The 18,176-nt window shown below is 53.2% G+C and overlaps 1 protein-coding gene across 1 annotated transcript in view; it reads right to left on the reverse strand.

Moving 5' to 3' along the window:
• Nucleotides 1–3,408: 3,408 nt before the first annotated feature.
• Ndufa10 (NADH:ubiquinone oxidoreductase subunit A10) overlaps nt 3,409–18,176 on the reverse strand; it is a 34,058-nt gene continuing 19,290 nt past the window's right edge. Inside the window, exons 9-10 of the mRNA XM_090355169.1 lie at nt 14,154–14,262; nt 3,409–3,750 (exon numbers count right to left, since the gene is read on the reverse strand). Of these exons, the coding sequence (XP_090211295.1) occupies nt 3,682–3,750; nt 14,154–14,262 (178 nt within the window). The 3' untranslated portion in view covers nt 3,409–3,681. The remainder of the gene's footprint in view (nt 3,751–14,153; nt 14,263–18,176) is intronic.

Here is an 18,176-nt window from a genome sequence, read left to right on the forward strand (position 1 = left end):
GCAGCCAGGACATCTGCCCAGCGCAGAGCCCGCCCTGTCCACTCACTCCAGGAGTGCAGAACAGCACAGAGGGCTGGGTGCTCTCGGAAAGTCCAGCCCGTGGGAAAGGCCTTGCACGGGGTGGGGGTGGGGTTAGGAAATGAGGAGCGCAAGTCCCAGCTCTGCCCTGCTCTGCCTGGCAGGGCCACGGAGCTCTGCACTGCCAGCCTCACCCCTGCACCGCCTGTTGCTGTTTTGCTAATCCCCACCTCTGCAGGGCAGGCTCTCCCTGAGTCAGGAAGAGGCGGCATGTGGAGCCACACCTCTGGAGAGGCCAGCCACGCTGTGCCATGTGCCTGTGCCTGTGGCCTGAGCCTGGAAACTTCTGGGAGGGTGAGGCCATGCTGAGGCCTGGGCTGGCACCTGAGCTGCGGCCTGGAGTCTGAAACGAGAGAAAAACTCTGAAGGCTGTGTGGGCAGCCACCTGGGGACTTTCTCCTCAGCTGTAAACTGGAACCAGAAGGTCTTCCTAAGTAGAAGCTGTGTTTGCCAAAGTTGAGTCTCCTAACTTTCTCCAAGGCTACACTGGGTTTCGGGAAGAAGCAGTTGTGCAGTGACAGGGACAAGGCTCTGGGAACACCTGTGCACGCCCCCAGCTCACTGGAGCCTCTGATGCAGTCGGTGCAAGTCTTCCTGGTGAGAGTGGACATTCTTAGAGAGAAGCAGTGCTGTAAATCGCAGGCGGCGCCTCACACGTCATGGTGAAGGGCAGCATGTTCCACAGACGTCGGCCATCCCACATGCAGTGAGTGGAGAAAACCCCTCGGGGAGAAGCACACATGCAGAGCTGCTCCCAGGCAGCTAAATGAAAGGATTTTTTGCCAGCAAAAGCTCTTAGCAAATCTCTAAAGGAAATTCCCCACCCTGGAAAGAAATGCTAACCAATTCCAAAAGGAGGCAGGACCAACGAGAACAGAAATGGGGGACAGGCCGGGCGTGGCGGCCTGCTGGTAGAGGGCTTGGCTAGCATGCTCCAAGACCCGGGTTCAATTCCTCCCCACCACATACGAAGAGAAAAGCCGGACCCTCCCCCACACCCCCGATCATCACCTCCACAACCCTCCCTCCTCTCCCCATCATCACCTCCAGGACCCTCCCTCCACTCCCCATCATCACCTCCGGGACCCTCCCTCCACTCCCCATCATCACTTCCAGAACCCTCCCTCCACTCCCCATCATCACCTCCAGGACCCTCCCCCACACCCCCGATCATCACCTCCCACAACCCTCCCTTCACTCCCCATCATCCTCTCCCAGAACCCTCCCTCCACTCCCCATCATCACCTCCAGGACCCTCCCTCCACTCCCCATCATCACCTCCAGGACCCTCCCTCCACTCCCCATCATCAGCTCCAGAACCCTCCCTCCACTCACGATCATCAGCTCCAGAACCCTCCCTCCACTCCCCATCATCACCTCCGGGATCCTCCCTCCACTCCCCATCATCAGCTCCAGAACCCTCCCTCCACTCCCCATCGTCACCTCCGGGACCCTCCCTCCACTCCCCATCGTCACCTCCGGGACCCTCCCTCCACTCCCCATCGTCACCTCCGGGACCCTCCCTCCACTCCCCATCGTCACCTCCGGGACCCTCCCTCCACTCCCCATCGTCACCTCCGGGACCCTCCCTCCACTCCCCATCGTCACCTCCGGGACCCTCCCTCCACTCCCCATCGTCACCTCCAGAACCCTCAGTCCAAATCCTCCCTCCCTCCCTCTGTCCCATCTGCACAGTTCTGTCACTGTGCAGGATTTGGCCTCTTTCTTGAACCCAGTCCTTCATGCAGTGCCCATCATTTTCTGAAGGACACACTAGCCAGGTCCCCCGACAATGGCTCCTGGCCCCGTGTTGTTTGTTGGGCACAGCCCCTCGGGGCTGATGTGTGTCGTGTGCTAATGGAAGGTTACCCTGGCTGCCACCCTCTGGGCCAGGTTGTCCCGGCCCCCATGGAAGGAGGGCGACCTGGCCTCTGCTCCTCCATGGCCAGCTGGCCCGGCCCTCACGTACTCAAGGGAGGGACCTCAGGACTTCTTCCTGGTAGATCCCCCTCCATCATCCACCACTTTTCTGGATCTGGGCCTGTGGAGCTCAGCACCGATAGCCTTCCTCCCCTGGGAGCTGTGTGCACGGCCCGTTCCCAGACGCCCGGGACTGGGCTCCCTCAAGACCCTCACCCCCGGGTCATGGTGATGGCCCCGCCTTCGGCGCAGCACTGCTCCCTGGCTTCCCTGTGCCTTCTGGAGCCCTGATGCAGAACTGTGCAAGAAGATGGAGGCCAGGTGTGCAAGGTCTGGGCATGGTAACACGATGGCCTGTGCACAGGGTAGTGTTTGGGCACCGTGACATGGGGGGAAATGTGCACAGGCATAGCATTGGCATGGCAACAGGACAGGACACGAGCACAAGGTGTGGTGTTGGCATGGCGACAGGACAGGCGTGTGCACAGGGCATGGTGACAGGACAGGGCTTGGGCTCAGGGCATGGTGACAGGACAGGGCTTGGGCACAGGGCATGGTGACAGGACAGGGCTTGGGCACAGGGCATGGTGACAGGACAGGGCTTGGGCACAGGGCATGGTGACAGGACAGGGCTTGGTGGCAGGACAAGGCTTGGTGGCAGGACAGGGCTTGGGCTCAGGGCATGGTGGCAGGACAGGGCGTGTGCTCAGGGCATGGTGACAGGACAGGGCTTGGGCACAGGGCATGGTGACAGGACAGGGCTTGGGCTCAGGGCATGGTGACAGGACAGGGCTTGGGCACAGGGCATGGTGACAGGACAGGGCTTGGGCTCAGGGCATGGTGACAGGACAGGGCTTGGGCACAGGGCATGGTGACAGGACAGGGCTTGGTGGCAGGACAAGGCTTGGTGGCAGGACAGGGCTTGGGCTCAGGGCATGGTGACAGGACAGGGCTTGTGCACAAGGCATGGTGGCAGGACAGGGCGTGTGCACAGGGCATGGTGACAGGACAGGGCTTGGGCACAGGGCATGGTGACAGGACAGGGCTTGGGCACAGGGCATGGTGACAGGACAGGGCTTGGGCACAGGGCATGGTGACAGGACAGGGCTTGGGCACAGGGCATGGTGACAGGACAGGGCGTGTGCACAGGGCATGGTGACAGGACAGGGCTTGGTGGCAGGACAAGGCTTGGTGGCAGGACAGGGCATGTGCACAGGGCATGGTGACAGGACAGGGCGTGTGCACAGGGTATGGTGGCAGGACAGGGCATGTGCACAGGGCATGGTGACAGGACAGGGCGTGTGCACAGGGTATGGTGACAGGACAGGGCGTGTGCACAGGGTATGGTGACAGGACAGGGTGTGAGCACAAGGCATGGTGCTGGCATGGTGGCCTTATGGAGACACAGAATTTCCAGAGAAGACTTTATTTCTTGAAGTTGGGAGAAAAGCACACACAGCCCTGTGACACAGCAGAATTCTCTTTTCCAGTAACACGTCTGGGAATTTTCCACAATAAAGCTATAGGGTTCTGCAGCCTTTCAAAGGGAAGCTGATTCTTTTCATTCCACCAGCTTCACCCAGGGCGGCTGGCTTCTGCCAGCTGGCTCCGGCTCCAGTTCTCCAGCATTTGCTCCCTCCTTGCAGTGAGGCTCGCTGGCCCTGGCGTCAGGAGAAGCACCGGTCACTTCAGCCAGATCCACTTGTCACCCACGTCGGCATTGTACCCAGGTGCGTACTTGTGGCCAGGCAGCTGCGGGAAGGATGGTGTTGGCACGCTGCTTAGGGAGGGAGGGCAGAGCTTCCACGTCCCCCCATCACCTGAGCAAGCACCTGCTCTGGGCAGGTCCTCTGCCAGAGAGCAGGAATCTCAGCAAGCCCAGATTCTCACCCCCAGCACTGCTCGGCCTGCAGCAGCACCTGGAGGACCTCGCGACCCTGGGAACAGCCAGCCAGCCAGGGTTCACTGAGGTCACAGCCAGACCCAGGAGGCAGGGGCTGTGCGGGGCAGAGCTGGAGGTGTAGACTCAGGGCCTGGGAGTTCACTGCCACACCCCAACCATGACCCTGGAGGGAGAAAGCCCCGAGGGAAGAGGCATCTGCCAGGGGAGCTGGGGACGGCCCCGGGGGAGCACTGGCCAGGGCTGATGGTGTCAGGACCAGGAGGAGGGGGCAGCGGCTGGGGGCACACGTCGTGAGAGCAAGGCTGCCAGCTTTCATCCCACCCACCCAGTCAAGATACCCTATCTGGGTCACAAAGACAAACGAGGAGGCCGGCAGCAGAGCTGCTTCTTGTAGGCCTACTGTGTGCAAGTCTCGCCCTGGATTTGATCTCCAGTACCACCACAAACACACACACAAAAGCCTCACGCCTTCAAACCCTCTACTTCCCAAACTCACCTCCTCACAAGAAACCCCTAAGGAGGCTTACAGGGGAGGCCATTACAGAGGAGCCTCTGCCCCAAGGGCATCGAGAGAGAAGTCTCTCTGCCACACTTGCCCCTCCCCGCCCAGGGCTTCAAGAGCAGAGACTCTTCCAGGGAGGGGAGGGAAGGGCCTGCCCCCCACCATGGGAGGAGCTTCTGTCCCAAGGGCATCACAGGAGGGGCCTCTGTCCCCAAGGGCATCAGAGGAGGAGCCTTGGCCCCAGAGGGCATCAGGGGAGGAGTCTCTGCCCCACCACAGGCAAGTGCTTGCAAGTGTGCAGTAGTAACACAGGGTGCTTCCCCCAAGAACTCAAAGCTCTTCAACTATGCCAGCCTAGAATGGAATTACAGACATAGAGCAGCCCCGGGGCTGGGGCTGCAGACCCCACTCCGCCTGACTCTGGAAAGCTGGAACTGGCCACTGTGGGCCCGGGAGCCCCGGCTGGAGGGCAGCCTGGTGGTGGGCCTGGGCAGGGCTGGCCTGCAGTCTTCCCTCTGGGCAAAACTAAGGAACTCCCTACCAGATGTGCACCCCTTTGCAGAAGAGCCCCAAACTTCCCTCAACTCAGTGGTGTGCAGATCTGAGAGTCAGAGCTACGTGTACGGTGGACACGGTCACAACGTGTGGGCAAGGGGCAGCCCTGCCTGCCCTCCCCCAGGAGACGTGGACGTGGGGGGAGCACAGGCCAGGCTGCCCAGGACAGGGGGCCCACGGACGGGACTGACTCTCATCTACCCACGCTCCTGCCGGTGCAGATACTTCTGTTGGCCAGACTCATGCCTCACCTAGTCTGTCACAGGTAGAGACCCTGAGTCCTTGTCCACCGCCTCGTTCATGTCACCTGCCTTATTTAGCCCACGGTGGGCCTCGTGGAGGAACACACACACGTGTGCACCATGCCACATGGAGAAAACTACCCACCACAGGAAGAAAACCACACACACACACACACAGAACCCCCCTCCACATCCACCCTGTGCCACACAGGGCAAACCACACACACCATACACACACCATGTCACACATCCCATGCTGCACGGAGGAAACCACACATATCCTGTGTTGCAGATAGAAAACCACACAAACACACCCCGTGCCCCATGGAGGAAACTACACACCCTGCGCAGTGGGGGAAACCATGCGCATGCACATGCACGCACGCGCGCGCACGCACACACACACACACACACGCACGCACGCACACACACAGACTCATCAAAGCGGAGCGTGAAGGTGGGGAGGAACACAAAAGATGAAGACTCGTAGCCCATCAACACGGATAGAGCCCTGGTGGACAGACGAATGCGGACACAGAGCAGCTCATGACCGCAGAGCAGCTGGGACACACCACCTTAACTCAGAGAAGCCCAGCCACGGAAAACACCCCTCACACACACCAGGCTGCGGTCGGCCTCCTCTATGTGGGCCCACTGACCACAGCACCAGAGCTAACTTCAAGAAAGAGTCCAGACTAACCAGTCAGGCAGCAGCTCCCTGCCCTGTCCTCTTTTCCTGACCAGGTGCAGTTAGATGCGAGACAGTCTGGTCCCACTTGACCCTGAATGGCCTAGGTGGCTAATGTCCAAGGGGTTCTGGCCAGGCAGAAACTTTGGCCGAGGGTCTATTCATACTGCACTGGCAAAGGCCTGTGGGGCTGGGCCCAGATGGCTTCTAGGAGCCAAAGAGGTGCAGCCGGGACTGTGGGAGAAAGGTTCTTATCAGACTCCCGGAGTCCCCTAGCTACAGCATCCCTGATACAGGTTACTCCAGACTCATTGAAAAGCAGGCTTCATGCTGATGTACAGAAGTGTCACTGCTGCCAGAAAAATCCCAACATTTGACACAGAAATACAACTCAATCCAGCACTCAAACACATAAAACTCACTCCCTCTGTACTGCAGCCAATGAAACGTTTCTACACATGTGAAAATGGCAATGTGACCTACGAGCAGAGGGAAAATCAGGCTGATTCAGAAATGACAGAGACGGATGAGTTAGGGAATTAGAACACTGAACGGCTGCTACAAACGCATGCAGTCTGCTCTAGAAACGAAGGGAGGATGAGTCATGAGAGAGCTGGAGAGCAGAGGCCCAGGAGAATGCCTGCAGCCGAGGAGCAGGACTCTTTTGGCGGGGTGTGCCCATACACAGGCGCATGTGCGCAGGGGCATAAAGGTCTGGCCCTGGGATTCAATGCCCTACTCAGCACAGGGACCCCTCCCAGCACACCTGTCCAGTGACCGCTGCAGCCCAGCTCCTGCGGGCACAGGCTCTGCCAAGAGGCGAGCACAGGACAAACACAGGACATGTCCTGCCTGTCTCCTGTCACAGACAGACAGAGGCAAGGCCTTCTGCCCAGACTCCTTCCCACTGAGCAGAACACACTCGGGCAGGAAGTGCCCCATACACACCCCTGCTTGATGACCCCAGCCAGGAAGTGCTCCATACACACCCCTGCCTGATGACCCCAGCCAGGAAGTGCCCTGATACACACCCCTGCCTGATGACCCCAGACAGGAAGTGCCCGATACACACCCCTGCCTGATGACCCCAGCCAGGAAGTGCCCTGATACACACCCCTGCCTGATGACCCAGCCAGGAAGTGCCCCATACACACCCCTGCCTGATGACCCCAGACAGGAAGTGCCCGATACACACCCCTGCCTGATGACCCCAGACAGGAAGTGCCCGATACACACCCCTGCCTGATGACCCCGGGCAGGAAATGCCCCATACACACCCCTGCCTGATGACCCCAGACAGGAAGTGCCCCATACACACCCCTGCCTGATGACCCCGGGCAGGAAGTGCCCCATACACACCCCTGCCTGATGACCCCAGACAGGAAGTGCCCGATACACACCCCTGCCTGATGACCCCGGGCAGGAAGTGCCCCATACACACCCCTGCCTGATGACCCCGGGCAGGAAGTGCCTGGAAGATCCAATGGATGAGAAATCTTCTGGTCCACTGGATTTGATGCTTTTAGAAGCCTGGTTCTGATTTGAGGTCCGATGAAAAGTGTAACTTAAAGGACAGAGCTGGAACGACCACTGCCCTTCCCCACTCATGAACGTGTCTGAGTGGTGGGCAGCCCTCCCATGTAGTCCTGCTCCTGGGAGGGCTCTGCGGAGCCCCACCTGGGCTCTTTTAATTCACCCCACACAGAGCCAAATACAAGTCACCAAGACTCCTGAGCAAGTGTGCCTGGGGCCCCAGACCAAAGCCCTTACCTGAACATGAAGTCTACCTTGTACAAAAAGCCACCCAATCTCTGAACCCCAGGGTCCAGGCCACCCCTGCCACTTGTGGTGACCTCAGCTGCCACCCAGCACATTGTCTGGGCCTCTGCCTCTCTTCCCAGCATATCACCACCTGAAAAGAGGAAAATGGGTCACCCTTTCCTCTGTGGCTTTCTACCAGTGGCTGGCTCTGAGGCAAGAACAAGCAAATAGGCCTTAGGAAGAGGGAAAATAGCTAATAGGGGACCATTGTCTCATCCAGGTATGGCCTCTGCCCTGGCCCTCCCCTCTACCCAGCAGGCTGGGACAACTGCCCTTTCAACACACCCCTCAGATGTGCCGCACTCAGGGCTCTCCAGTGTGCCACCCTGTGGAGAGCTCAGCAGAGGCTCCACCTCCAGTTCTGTCCACCTGCAGACCCCAGCCTGAAGGCCCACGAGCTCCCTGCCTGAGGTGAGGTGAGGCAAGCCCCTCCCCGACCCCGGGTGCTGCCTTCCTCCTGCACAGCAGCCTTGGCCTTATTCTGCTTGGTCTCCCTGCATTTCCTGCTGCAGGTCTGTTTACTGTCTGCCTCACAAGAAGCCAGCAGAACCCCGCCAGGCCTGCTGGCCTATTGATGTCACCACTGCTCAGAGCAGCACTGGGCACAAGTGACAACAGAGTCGATGCAAACCACTTTGGGGCTTGGCAGCAAGTATCAGAGAGAGAGCTGCCATTCCTAACACCTGTCCAGCTTCCCAGACAACAGGACAGTGACTCCACTACCAGCCAAAACTTACTGATGCAACTGCTCGGGTGGGAGTAGCCTGAGGCTGCTTCAGCAGGCTGTGGTTGTTTCTGTATGCTGTAAGTGGAGCTGTGCAAGTATGTAGTTTCTAGTCCCATCCATTTTCTGTTGGGAGGCGGGGGGCTTGTGAGTCCCCCACTCTGGGGCACTGCTCACTGGGAAAGCACCACTGAGCAAGTGAGACACGGAGTTTCCAGCACAAAAAGGTCTCTACGAAGACACTCAAGGACTTCTCAGCTCACAAAAGAAAGCGAGGCGCCTCCATTTCTAATGCACACATGGAGGCCTCTGCTGGGAGACCCAGGTAAGAATGAAGTGTGCACTAATGGGCCTGCCACAAGCGCTGGGAGGCAGGAGGGAAGCAGGGTGGGGAGGCAGAGCCCGCGCTCACAGAGACGTGACGCACACTGCCTGCCTGCAGGGCCGCAGAGCACGAGCAGCCAAGGGGTGCTATCCCCGCGCTGCAGCAGTTGGGCACAGCAGCCAGCATTAGCTGGTGACATGGGACCATCCATCATGCTGCAATCCTATGCATCCACTCACAACTGTGGGGCACTCTACGTTACACCTGGTGGCTCACACCTGAGGGGGCGTTCCACCTCACACTCAGCAGCTCTCCTTCACCCTGGGGTGACGTCCACAAAGCCAGAGAAATCGAGTCTCTAGTGGGGACAGTAAGCCTGCCAAGAATGAGAACAAGAAACAAAAAATGGCAAAGCCCAAGAGCCTCCAAACATAGGATGTGGAATGACCATGAAAGAGAAGCCATAAAAAACATCAGGAAGGAGTAAGATCTGCTAGCAACATTTACCAAGTGACGGCACCCCATATGCAGATTTGAACCCGGACCTAGTTCATTCAACTATGAAGCTCCACACATGGAAAAGATGGAATCATACTTAAAAACAAACAAAAACGAAATCAGAGCAGTGTTCCTTTTACTAAGAACTAAACAGAAACTATAATTCCCAGCCAGAGAGAGCTAACAAACTCAGTCCCCACTGTAAAGAAGGCCTGCCCAGGAAGGGTGCAGGACGATGCAGAAACGCTTCCTTTGTTTTTCAGGAACTATAGAAAAGCACAGGACACTACATTTTAAAATTTCTCATGAAATGATGAGCTATGTTTCTGATCTCTTCATTACCTTCTTAACATTTATTAGTACTATATCAACTTCTTGTATTGTTTTATGGTGAAATCTGACTAAAATACAAAAGTATTTTCAACTCACAAAAATATTCTGGCTGGGAGTTTGGCTTAGCGGTAGAGTGCTTGCTTAGCATGGAAGAGCCGAGTTAGATTCCTCGGTACCACATATACAGAAAAAGTCAGAAGTGGTGCTGTGGCTCAAGTGGTAGAGCTCTAGCCTTGAGAACCTAAGGATAGTGACTAGGCCCTGAATTCAAACCACAGGACTGGCAAAACAAAACAACAACAACAAAGATATTCTAGTCAGGTGCTAGTGCTGGTGGCGGTGGCTCAAATCCTATAATTTTACCTATTGAGGAGACTAAGATCTGAGTATCATGCATGGTTCAGTCAGCCCAGGTAAGAAAGTTTGTGAAAATTTTATCTCCAATTAAGCAACAAAAAAGCCAGAAGTGGAGCTGTGGCTAGACTGCTAGCCTTGGGCAAAAAAGCTCTGAGACAGCATCCATGTCCTGTGTTCCCAGGACTGGCACACAAAAAATGTGTATTCTATCCAGGAACTGGTGGCTTATGCCTGTAATTCTACTCAGGAGACGGAGACATGAAGGTCTTGTTTGAAGCCAGCCTGAAAAGGAAAGTCCATGAGACTCCTATCTCTTACTAATCACCATGAAGCCAGAAGTGGATCTGGGGTTCAAGTGGAAGAGTGCTGGCCTTGAGCAGATAATCTCAGGGACAGCTCCCAGGCCCCGAGTTTAAGCCCTGGGATCAGCACAAAAGAAAACTTAAAACAATTTAGAAACCTAGCAACCTCTTACCTGCTGCAGGCAACAGCCAGCCCAAAGAACATTTTTGTAGTAATTCTGAAACGCTTCCTCCCCTGAGCCCGCCTGCACGGGCTCCTGCTGGAGGCCCTCCAATGGGTCTACATGAACCACACAATGCGGCAGCCATCACACAGGGCTTCCTGTGCACACTGCCTTCTGGGCCGGGCTGGTGCAGAGGGGCCCTTGCCTTACCTGACCCTTATGAATAGCTTTACCTCTGATAAGTCATTGTTTTGTTTCTTTTATAGCGTAATAAAGCAAAATCTGAATTCTTTTTTTTTGAAAAGCTCTATGCTCTTCGGATCTTTATTTACTACTTCTTGTAACATGCAATTCTTAAAAACAGTATTTAACCTGGTTAGCAATTCAATTAGTACTTCTTACTAAACCTCAGAACCTCAAGCTGACCGAACACCACTTCAACAGCTGATTGTCCTGCCCTGTGGCCTTGAGTGAAGGATTCCAGAAATGTTTGGGCCTGCACTGTGCGTTCCCTGTCCATCCGAGGGACCCTGACTTACTGCCTCATTCAGGGGCTCAGTGTCCAGACCCTTCTCTCCTACCCACTCCTCTCTCTTCCCTATAGCCCTAGTGGGCCCAGCTGAGCTGCAGGCAGAGGATATGAATGCAATAGTAAGGACAGACGATAAAGCACCAACTATGTTCTCCTAACAACCACCATAGCCTTGGGACCTCAGGTGCATGGCTCCAGGGAGAGGCTGGCGCAGCTAGCCACCAATGCTCCCTAGGCAGGGCTCAGGAACCTGGCTCATTCTGCCCAGTCGGTGGTCCAATTGCTACCTTTTAACAAATTTGAGGCTTTTACTTTCTCACTTCAATGAAGCACATGGAAGATTAAGGACAGCAAATCACAGACAGTTCAACACAACTGACAATGAGGTGGGACTGACCAAGAGTCTCCATGTAACAGTTGTGCAACGGGCACGTGGAAGTTTACATTGTTTTTGAAATTGGTTTTAATTAAGTTATTCTTTTTTTAACCTCTTTTATTAAGTTATTCTTTTTTTTTAACCTCACTTGAGTCAAAACTGCATATAAAAAATTGTGAATGAGTTTACTGTATTTGGCTTTAAGTTGATTCCGGGGAAAGTAAGAAAAATGGGTTTGTTTTAGAGCTGGAGTATTATTTTCAATGTGTTTACAGCAGTGAGTGCTATTTCCCTCAGTATCTGACAGACACTGTTGCCGGCACAGCCTGTCTTTCCAGACGGCCACACAGAGAGATCTAGTGCCTGCTCTGACTCTGCCTTCCAGCACAGGGTAGGCTCTAGAGATCCTGTTCAGGGTCTCTCTCTGAGGCTGACTGGAGGAGAAATACAGACTCAGCACGAAAGCAGCTCACAGAAGTGCAGCTAGAAAATGCTTTGCAGCCTGTCCAGAGAACCTGCTTTGCAAAACCACAAATCTTCCCAGGCCTTAAATGGTAATGTGTCAAAGCGATAGAGGAACACCATTTCTTTATTCCTGCATCTCCTACAGTGGCACTTCCATAGGAAAGCTTGCTGGCAGCTGTTGCTAATTTAACCTTTAATGTCTAAAGGAAACTCTGCTAATGAATAGAGAGCCACCATTACTTCGGTAGTGTGTTTTACTTTCACCCTTCATTTTAATGTATCAAGCCACTGACTTTCCTTGAAAACACACAAAACAAAGCCAACGACATTCCCCTAAAGAGTCCCACAATCCTCTCTTAGCAGATGACAGGAGGCTGGCGTAGGCCAGGGGTTCTTCAGGGAGGAGAGCCTCCCCAGGTGGAGGCTGCAGACGGCACGGCAGCCAGGCGGTGGAGCTCGAGTCAAGCAGCAGCTGGGCTGACACCGATGAGAACAGAGCTGTGGCTGGTGTCTAGAGAGGACACCCAGACAGGCAGTCCCCAGCCTCGGTGGACAGGGAAGGTGGCTTGCAAACCCCACCCATGGGCTGCTGGCTGAGGCAGCAGGCCTGGCTTTCACACCTGCACATGCTTCCTGGTGCACACACTGACCCACTTCTGTGGGAGAGTCAGGGAGCACAGGCTTCACGCTGACAACCTGACAGCCTACTCTCCATGGCTCAGGACAAGCTGCACACTTACTACTCTTACCCTTTTGTAAAGTTCGAAGTTAAAAAAAAAATTAGCTAAACATCTAACAAAGACCATTTTAATTTGTTGCCTGCAAGGAAGTCTTCAGGTAGAAGACAATGATTCTAACCAGAAGCAGAGCTGCAGGAAGGCCCACACCAGGGGTCAGCTGTTGGAATGGCGCCTGACCACCACGCCGTAACGCCTGCGTCATCTACAACTGGAGGACCACCACTTGATGTAAGACTTCAGTGAGCTAAAGATGAGCATTCTCACTAGCAAGTTAATTCCTAAAGCCTACTACAAAGTGATAACTAGTAAGCAAAGAAAAGGCATCAAAAAAAACAAGGAAAAAAAAAGCAAGAAACAGATAAAAGACAAGATAGGTAGAAAACTGTAAGACAGGTTATTTTAATACAACATATCATGAACTACATTAAATGTGAAGAGTTATTCTAAATTTTCAGTCTGTTAATTTAAAAAAGCATCTGCAGGTTATAAGGAAAGCAATTTCCTTACACTGTAAAGTGATTTCCTTATAAATGCGAATATATAAAGGTTAAAGTATGTAGAAAAAGCAACCCTCATGCAAATACTATCTAAAGAAACTTAAACAGTGAGTGAGGTATGCTTTGAGGAACCATTACTTAAGAGAAACATTTCATAAAGCACAAACAATCCTAATTATACAGCCTCCAAACACAAAGAAAGCAAAATCTAACTGAGCTGAAAGGAGGGAGGGTGTTAGCCTCTCCTTCCAGCAGAAGGCAGAGGACAAAGGCCGGTGAGGGGCCTTCATTGCCCCTAGGAGACTGTCTACAAACAGCAGTGTCACCAATTTGGATGGCACAGGCCAAATAAGGGCTTCATGGTTTTACTCTCCAACATCTACACTGAACAAAACTCACATTTGGAACAACACAGATTTCCCTTCAACAGGGATGGATGCCAAGTGTCTGGAGCAGAGGAGAGAGCAATGTGCCTACAAGGCCTCTGGGCGCTCTCTGGCACTGTGCAGGCTCAGCTGGAACAGCAGGACTGCGAACACTGAGCCATCCCCGCACCCCCATCACGTGCCTCAAGCAAGCAGAGTCGGGAAAGGCCACAGGCCAGAACTCTCCTGCCTGCCACACTCCTGCTCCCTCACCTCAGTCTGGCTGGAGGTGATTCTCTAAACCAACAGAATAAATGACTCTGGCCAGAGTAGAAATGAGAGCAGAAGATCAGTGCCTGGATGACGCTGCCAGCTGCTGTGCTCACACTGCTGCACCCTTCTAAAGGCTCCCACTTGGTTAGAGGCTTCCTGTGGAAACCCAGGGCTCCTACTCAAAGGTCACTGCAGAGGGGGGACACCCCGCCTCCTATTCATACACAGCACTGCAGAGGAGGGGGCACCCAGCCCTATTCACACAGCACTGCAGAGGAGAGAACACCCAGCCCTATTCACACAGCACTGCAGAGGAGAGGACACCCAGCCCTATTCACACAGCACTGCAGAGGATCGGACACCAGAACTTCAATGTGCTGGTAGGGAAGTAAAGAATGCAAAGCACTGAGTGCCTCGTAGGTGGCGTGGCTGTGACTCAAGACATCTGGGAGCATATTCCCATCCGGAACCCTACCCCAACCACAGGACTTACCTCTCTGAATTTCTGCAAGATCCGGGCATTCTGGTATGGTCCAATGGTAATTTCTGGGAGATAAACAGGGATGGCTGTGTAGTGTATTATCTCATACTTATTCCGGAGCCTAAAAGATAAACAAACACCAATTGTACCAAGCCATAGACACAGGTATCACAAAATAAGCATCTACTTGCATAAATGCTGTTTGTTCCTACAGCAGGCACAACCTCCATCCCAAAGACCAAGGGGACAGTGCCAGCTGCTCTGCTGAATGGCTCCTGAGGCTGAGGGCATCCTCTGAAACCCGGGGTGCCTCGGTGAGGGGCTCCGGAGAGTGAGTGAGGAGCCAAGTGTGAATGCTTCACACCCAGAGACAGAGAGGTTACCAGCAATGGCTGTGTCTCTGCACTGTGCACGGACAAGCCCTCCACAGAAGTGTAACGTGACTGCACTGTGGGAAGGGACCTCGCTGGGCTACAAACAAGGACTCAAGTGCCCCGTGGGTGCCAACCTGCGAGAAGACAAGTGCCGGCGCCCCACGGAACTCACACAGGGCACGGGGCCCATAGAGGGTAGTCCACGACACCACCATTTCAGAAGGTCTACCTAGGTATTTCCTTCACACCAATAAACTAACACCACAGGATGGTCTCCTGGCTTTACCATTTTACGTTGTTCCTGAATGCTAAGGTATTTATATATACCGTCATAACCCTAAGATTTTAGACTTCATTCCTTTTGTATTACAATATTTTGTCTTAATTTAGTCTGAATATAATCTCTACATTTAAAGACAAAAAATCATTTTTTGGGCTTTAGAAAGAAGTATAAAAATAGTCTTTCTTCAGGCTCAAAACATAGACCATAGTTTCCGTAGCTACTATAGAGGAGGGCTAGTGTGGAAATCTATCAATAATCCTGGCTCTCAGGCCTGCCTTAGGAGGAGGAGCCCAGCCCACGCTGCAAACCCCAGGCCTGGGCTGACAGCAGGGGACAGACAATGCGATGGGAGTGAGCAAGCTCAGGGGTCCACAAGTCCAGCCAGGGACCCCGGGAGGCGAGAGCAGAGTGGCACACAGCAGGCAAAGCCTGTCCCAGGCCCGCCGCTACAAATGGCGGCCACCAGAGCCACGTGGAGAGCTGCTGTGGGGGCCCAGCCTGCTGCATGGCTAGACAAACGGCTGCACTGCACATACCCAGACAGCAGCCTGCTGCATGGCTAGACAAACAGCTGCACTGCACATACCCAGACAGCAGCCTGCTGCATGGCTAGACAAACGGCTGTACTGCACATACCCAGACAGCAGCCTGCCGCATGGCTAGACAAACGGCTGCACTGCACATACCCAGACAGCAGCCTGCTGCATGGCTAGACAAACGGCTGCACTGCACATACCCAGACAGCAGCCTGCCGCATGGCTAGACAAACGGCTGCACTGCACATACCCAGACAGCAGCCTGCTGCATGGCTAGACAAACGGCTGCACTGCACATACCCAGACAATGTTGTTTTCTTAGTTTCCACATCAAGGTAGTTCTACCCACCAAAAATTATTCAAATATTCTAAAAGACTGAGGCACATAGGAAAGTTTGTAAAGGGCACAAAGTGGCTGCATTGTGCAGGACCGTGGGGTGCAGTGATTAGAAATGCAGTCTGGCTCCGATGGACGAGCTGAGTGCTGGCAGCACTGCTCACGCTGGCACAGCACGCACACTGTGAGCTCATTCTATGCACACACACAGCTTCTTTGGTGAATAAACACCATCCTCTCAGCTGTTAGGAGTAATTCTTTGATATCTAAATTAAAATGTTCAACCAAAATTAAAGTTCATGCATTGTTAATAAATATAAAGGTGGTTGGGAGAAGCTCCCTCCCCCCAACCCCTACCTCAGGTTGAAAACCTGAAGAAAATACTGGAAAATCTGCTCTCTGTAGGAGCAGGGAACATACCCAGGGCAACATTGCCACCTATGGGTGTTTGGGCAGAATTACAACTCATATAAAGCCCTAGAAAAATCTTGGAAAAAACTCAACAGTATTTTTGAAGATTAAAAAACGAATCTGCCCCTATCCTACACTCTATTAATTTTAACTAAGTTCGGCCTCAGTGCATCAATCTTACAGTGTGTCACTATGAGGAAGTGTCTCTGATAAATCTCTATCTACTCCAGATTGGAGATACACAAGGGACAGAGACACTGAGAAGACACCTGTAGCTCAGGAAGCAAAGAGCAGTAAAAGAAAAACAGCCAGTCCACAGTCCACCTTGTTCGCAAATCTGAAAACATACATGTAATCCTATCTAATCAGGACTGGCATCTGAGGAATGTGATTCAAAGCCAGCCTAGAGCTGGAAGTCTGTGAAACTCTTATCTCCAGTTAGGAACCAAAAGCTGGAAGTGGAGCTGTGGCTCAAGAAATGGTAGAGTTCTAGCCTCAAGCAAAAAAGCTGAGGGACAGAGTCTAAGCCCTGGGTTCAAACACACACACACACACACTCTCTCTCTCTCTCTCTCTCTCTCTCTTTCTCTCTCTCTCTCTCTCTCTCTCTCCATGCGATTTAAAACAGAATTCTATCCTCAAGGCCAAAGAGTACAAGTAAGAAGAAAAAATACACTGAAGTCCAGCTTATGGTACCACCATGTATCTTAAACGAGAGTAAGGTGGGAAGACAGAAAATCAAATAGGAAATTAGGTTTTACAACAACTCAAACTGTTTCACAATGAACAGAATCTACACTTTCTCTTAGAATGCTCTTGTGGTCTGCTGTCCACTTCTTCCTAAAGTGTCACGCTCTGTGTGAGGCCCAGAGTAGATGGCAGGCTAGGGTCCGGGCCCCTGACCCTACACTGGAGAGGTGGGGTCTGGGCCCCTGACCTCAAGTCTGAGAGCTGCTCTCCACTGTCCAAGACACTCTGGGAGGAGGGAGGACAGGTTCTGGTGACCCATGACCCAGTCAGGTAGCAGCACCCAGTCATGGGCACAATGTTTGCCTGAGTGCAAGCATACACATGACTACACACCAACACAGGAACCTAAGGCAGCACATGGACGTCAAACCCCGTACAAAATGACTAGAAATGGTAAACCGCCTACCTACAATCATTATCTCAGAAAACTGGTCATAACCGTCATCTCAGAAATGTTACTAAAATGGAAATAAACAAAATTACACTCCATGTTATGAGACATGGGGGGAAGTTACAAATTAAGAGGAAAAGGACAGAGCCATAGGAAACTAAAGTAAAACAATGAATTGGATGCTGTAATTTGAAATCTGGGAAAAATTACAGGATCCTTCTCTATGCCATATAATCATATACCTAAGCAATTTACTGCAATTATGACTTTATATGAGTTTTGGACAGGGTGCAGAGTCAAATCAATGCACATTTCACATGTTTAGAAAATGCAGGGTGTTGGTGTTACTAGAGTGAGGTCAAGGGTCCAGCCTCACAAGTCCGGAGGACCTTGGGACCGCCGTCATCTCTCCTTACCTGACAGCTCACACCTCCTATGCCAGCTATAAATAACCTAACAAACAAGTCTCCCCTAAGAAACAGCTTGTGAGAGTTCACAAAGAGTTCAGAAATGGCGGGTCCCAGCAGGCCTAAAGAATGCCAGGTTCACAGTCACCAGGCAGACGAGCAGGGACCAGGCTTTGCAGACAATTGCTGGGTAGAGGGGCAAGGCGCAAGAGGGGGGGTAATGGCAGACACAGGGTGGAAGCTGAAATTCTGAGTTCAATCCAAGAAATGAAACTGGAATCTAAGACTAGACAACTAAGCCACTGAAGGGGTGTGCCTCCAGAGGAGACAAGCCCTGTGAGAGTGGCTGAGAGGCACTGGGGGTGGGGGGCTGGGTTGAAGCCATAGCCAACAGGAGGCAGAGATCCAGAATGAGTACATCAGGGTGCCACCATGGAAGCAGCAGAGAGAAAAGCACAAATGGAGCATGTCAACCTGCAAAGGTTGGCTCAAGGGACAGTGAGGGGTCAATGTGTGAGGAGATGAGAAGGGGAGAGCTTGAGCTAG

Source organism: Megascapheus bottae, chromosome 21, assembly GCF_031878675.1.
Source record: "Megascapheus bottae isolate mThoBot1 chromosome 21, mThoBot2.hap1, whole genome shotgun sequence".
Classification (NCBI taxonomy): Eukaryota; Metazoa; Chordata; class Mammalia; order Rodentia; family Geomyidae; genus Megascapheus; species Megascapheus bottae.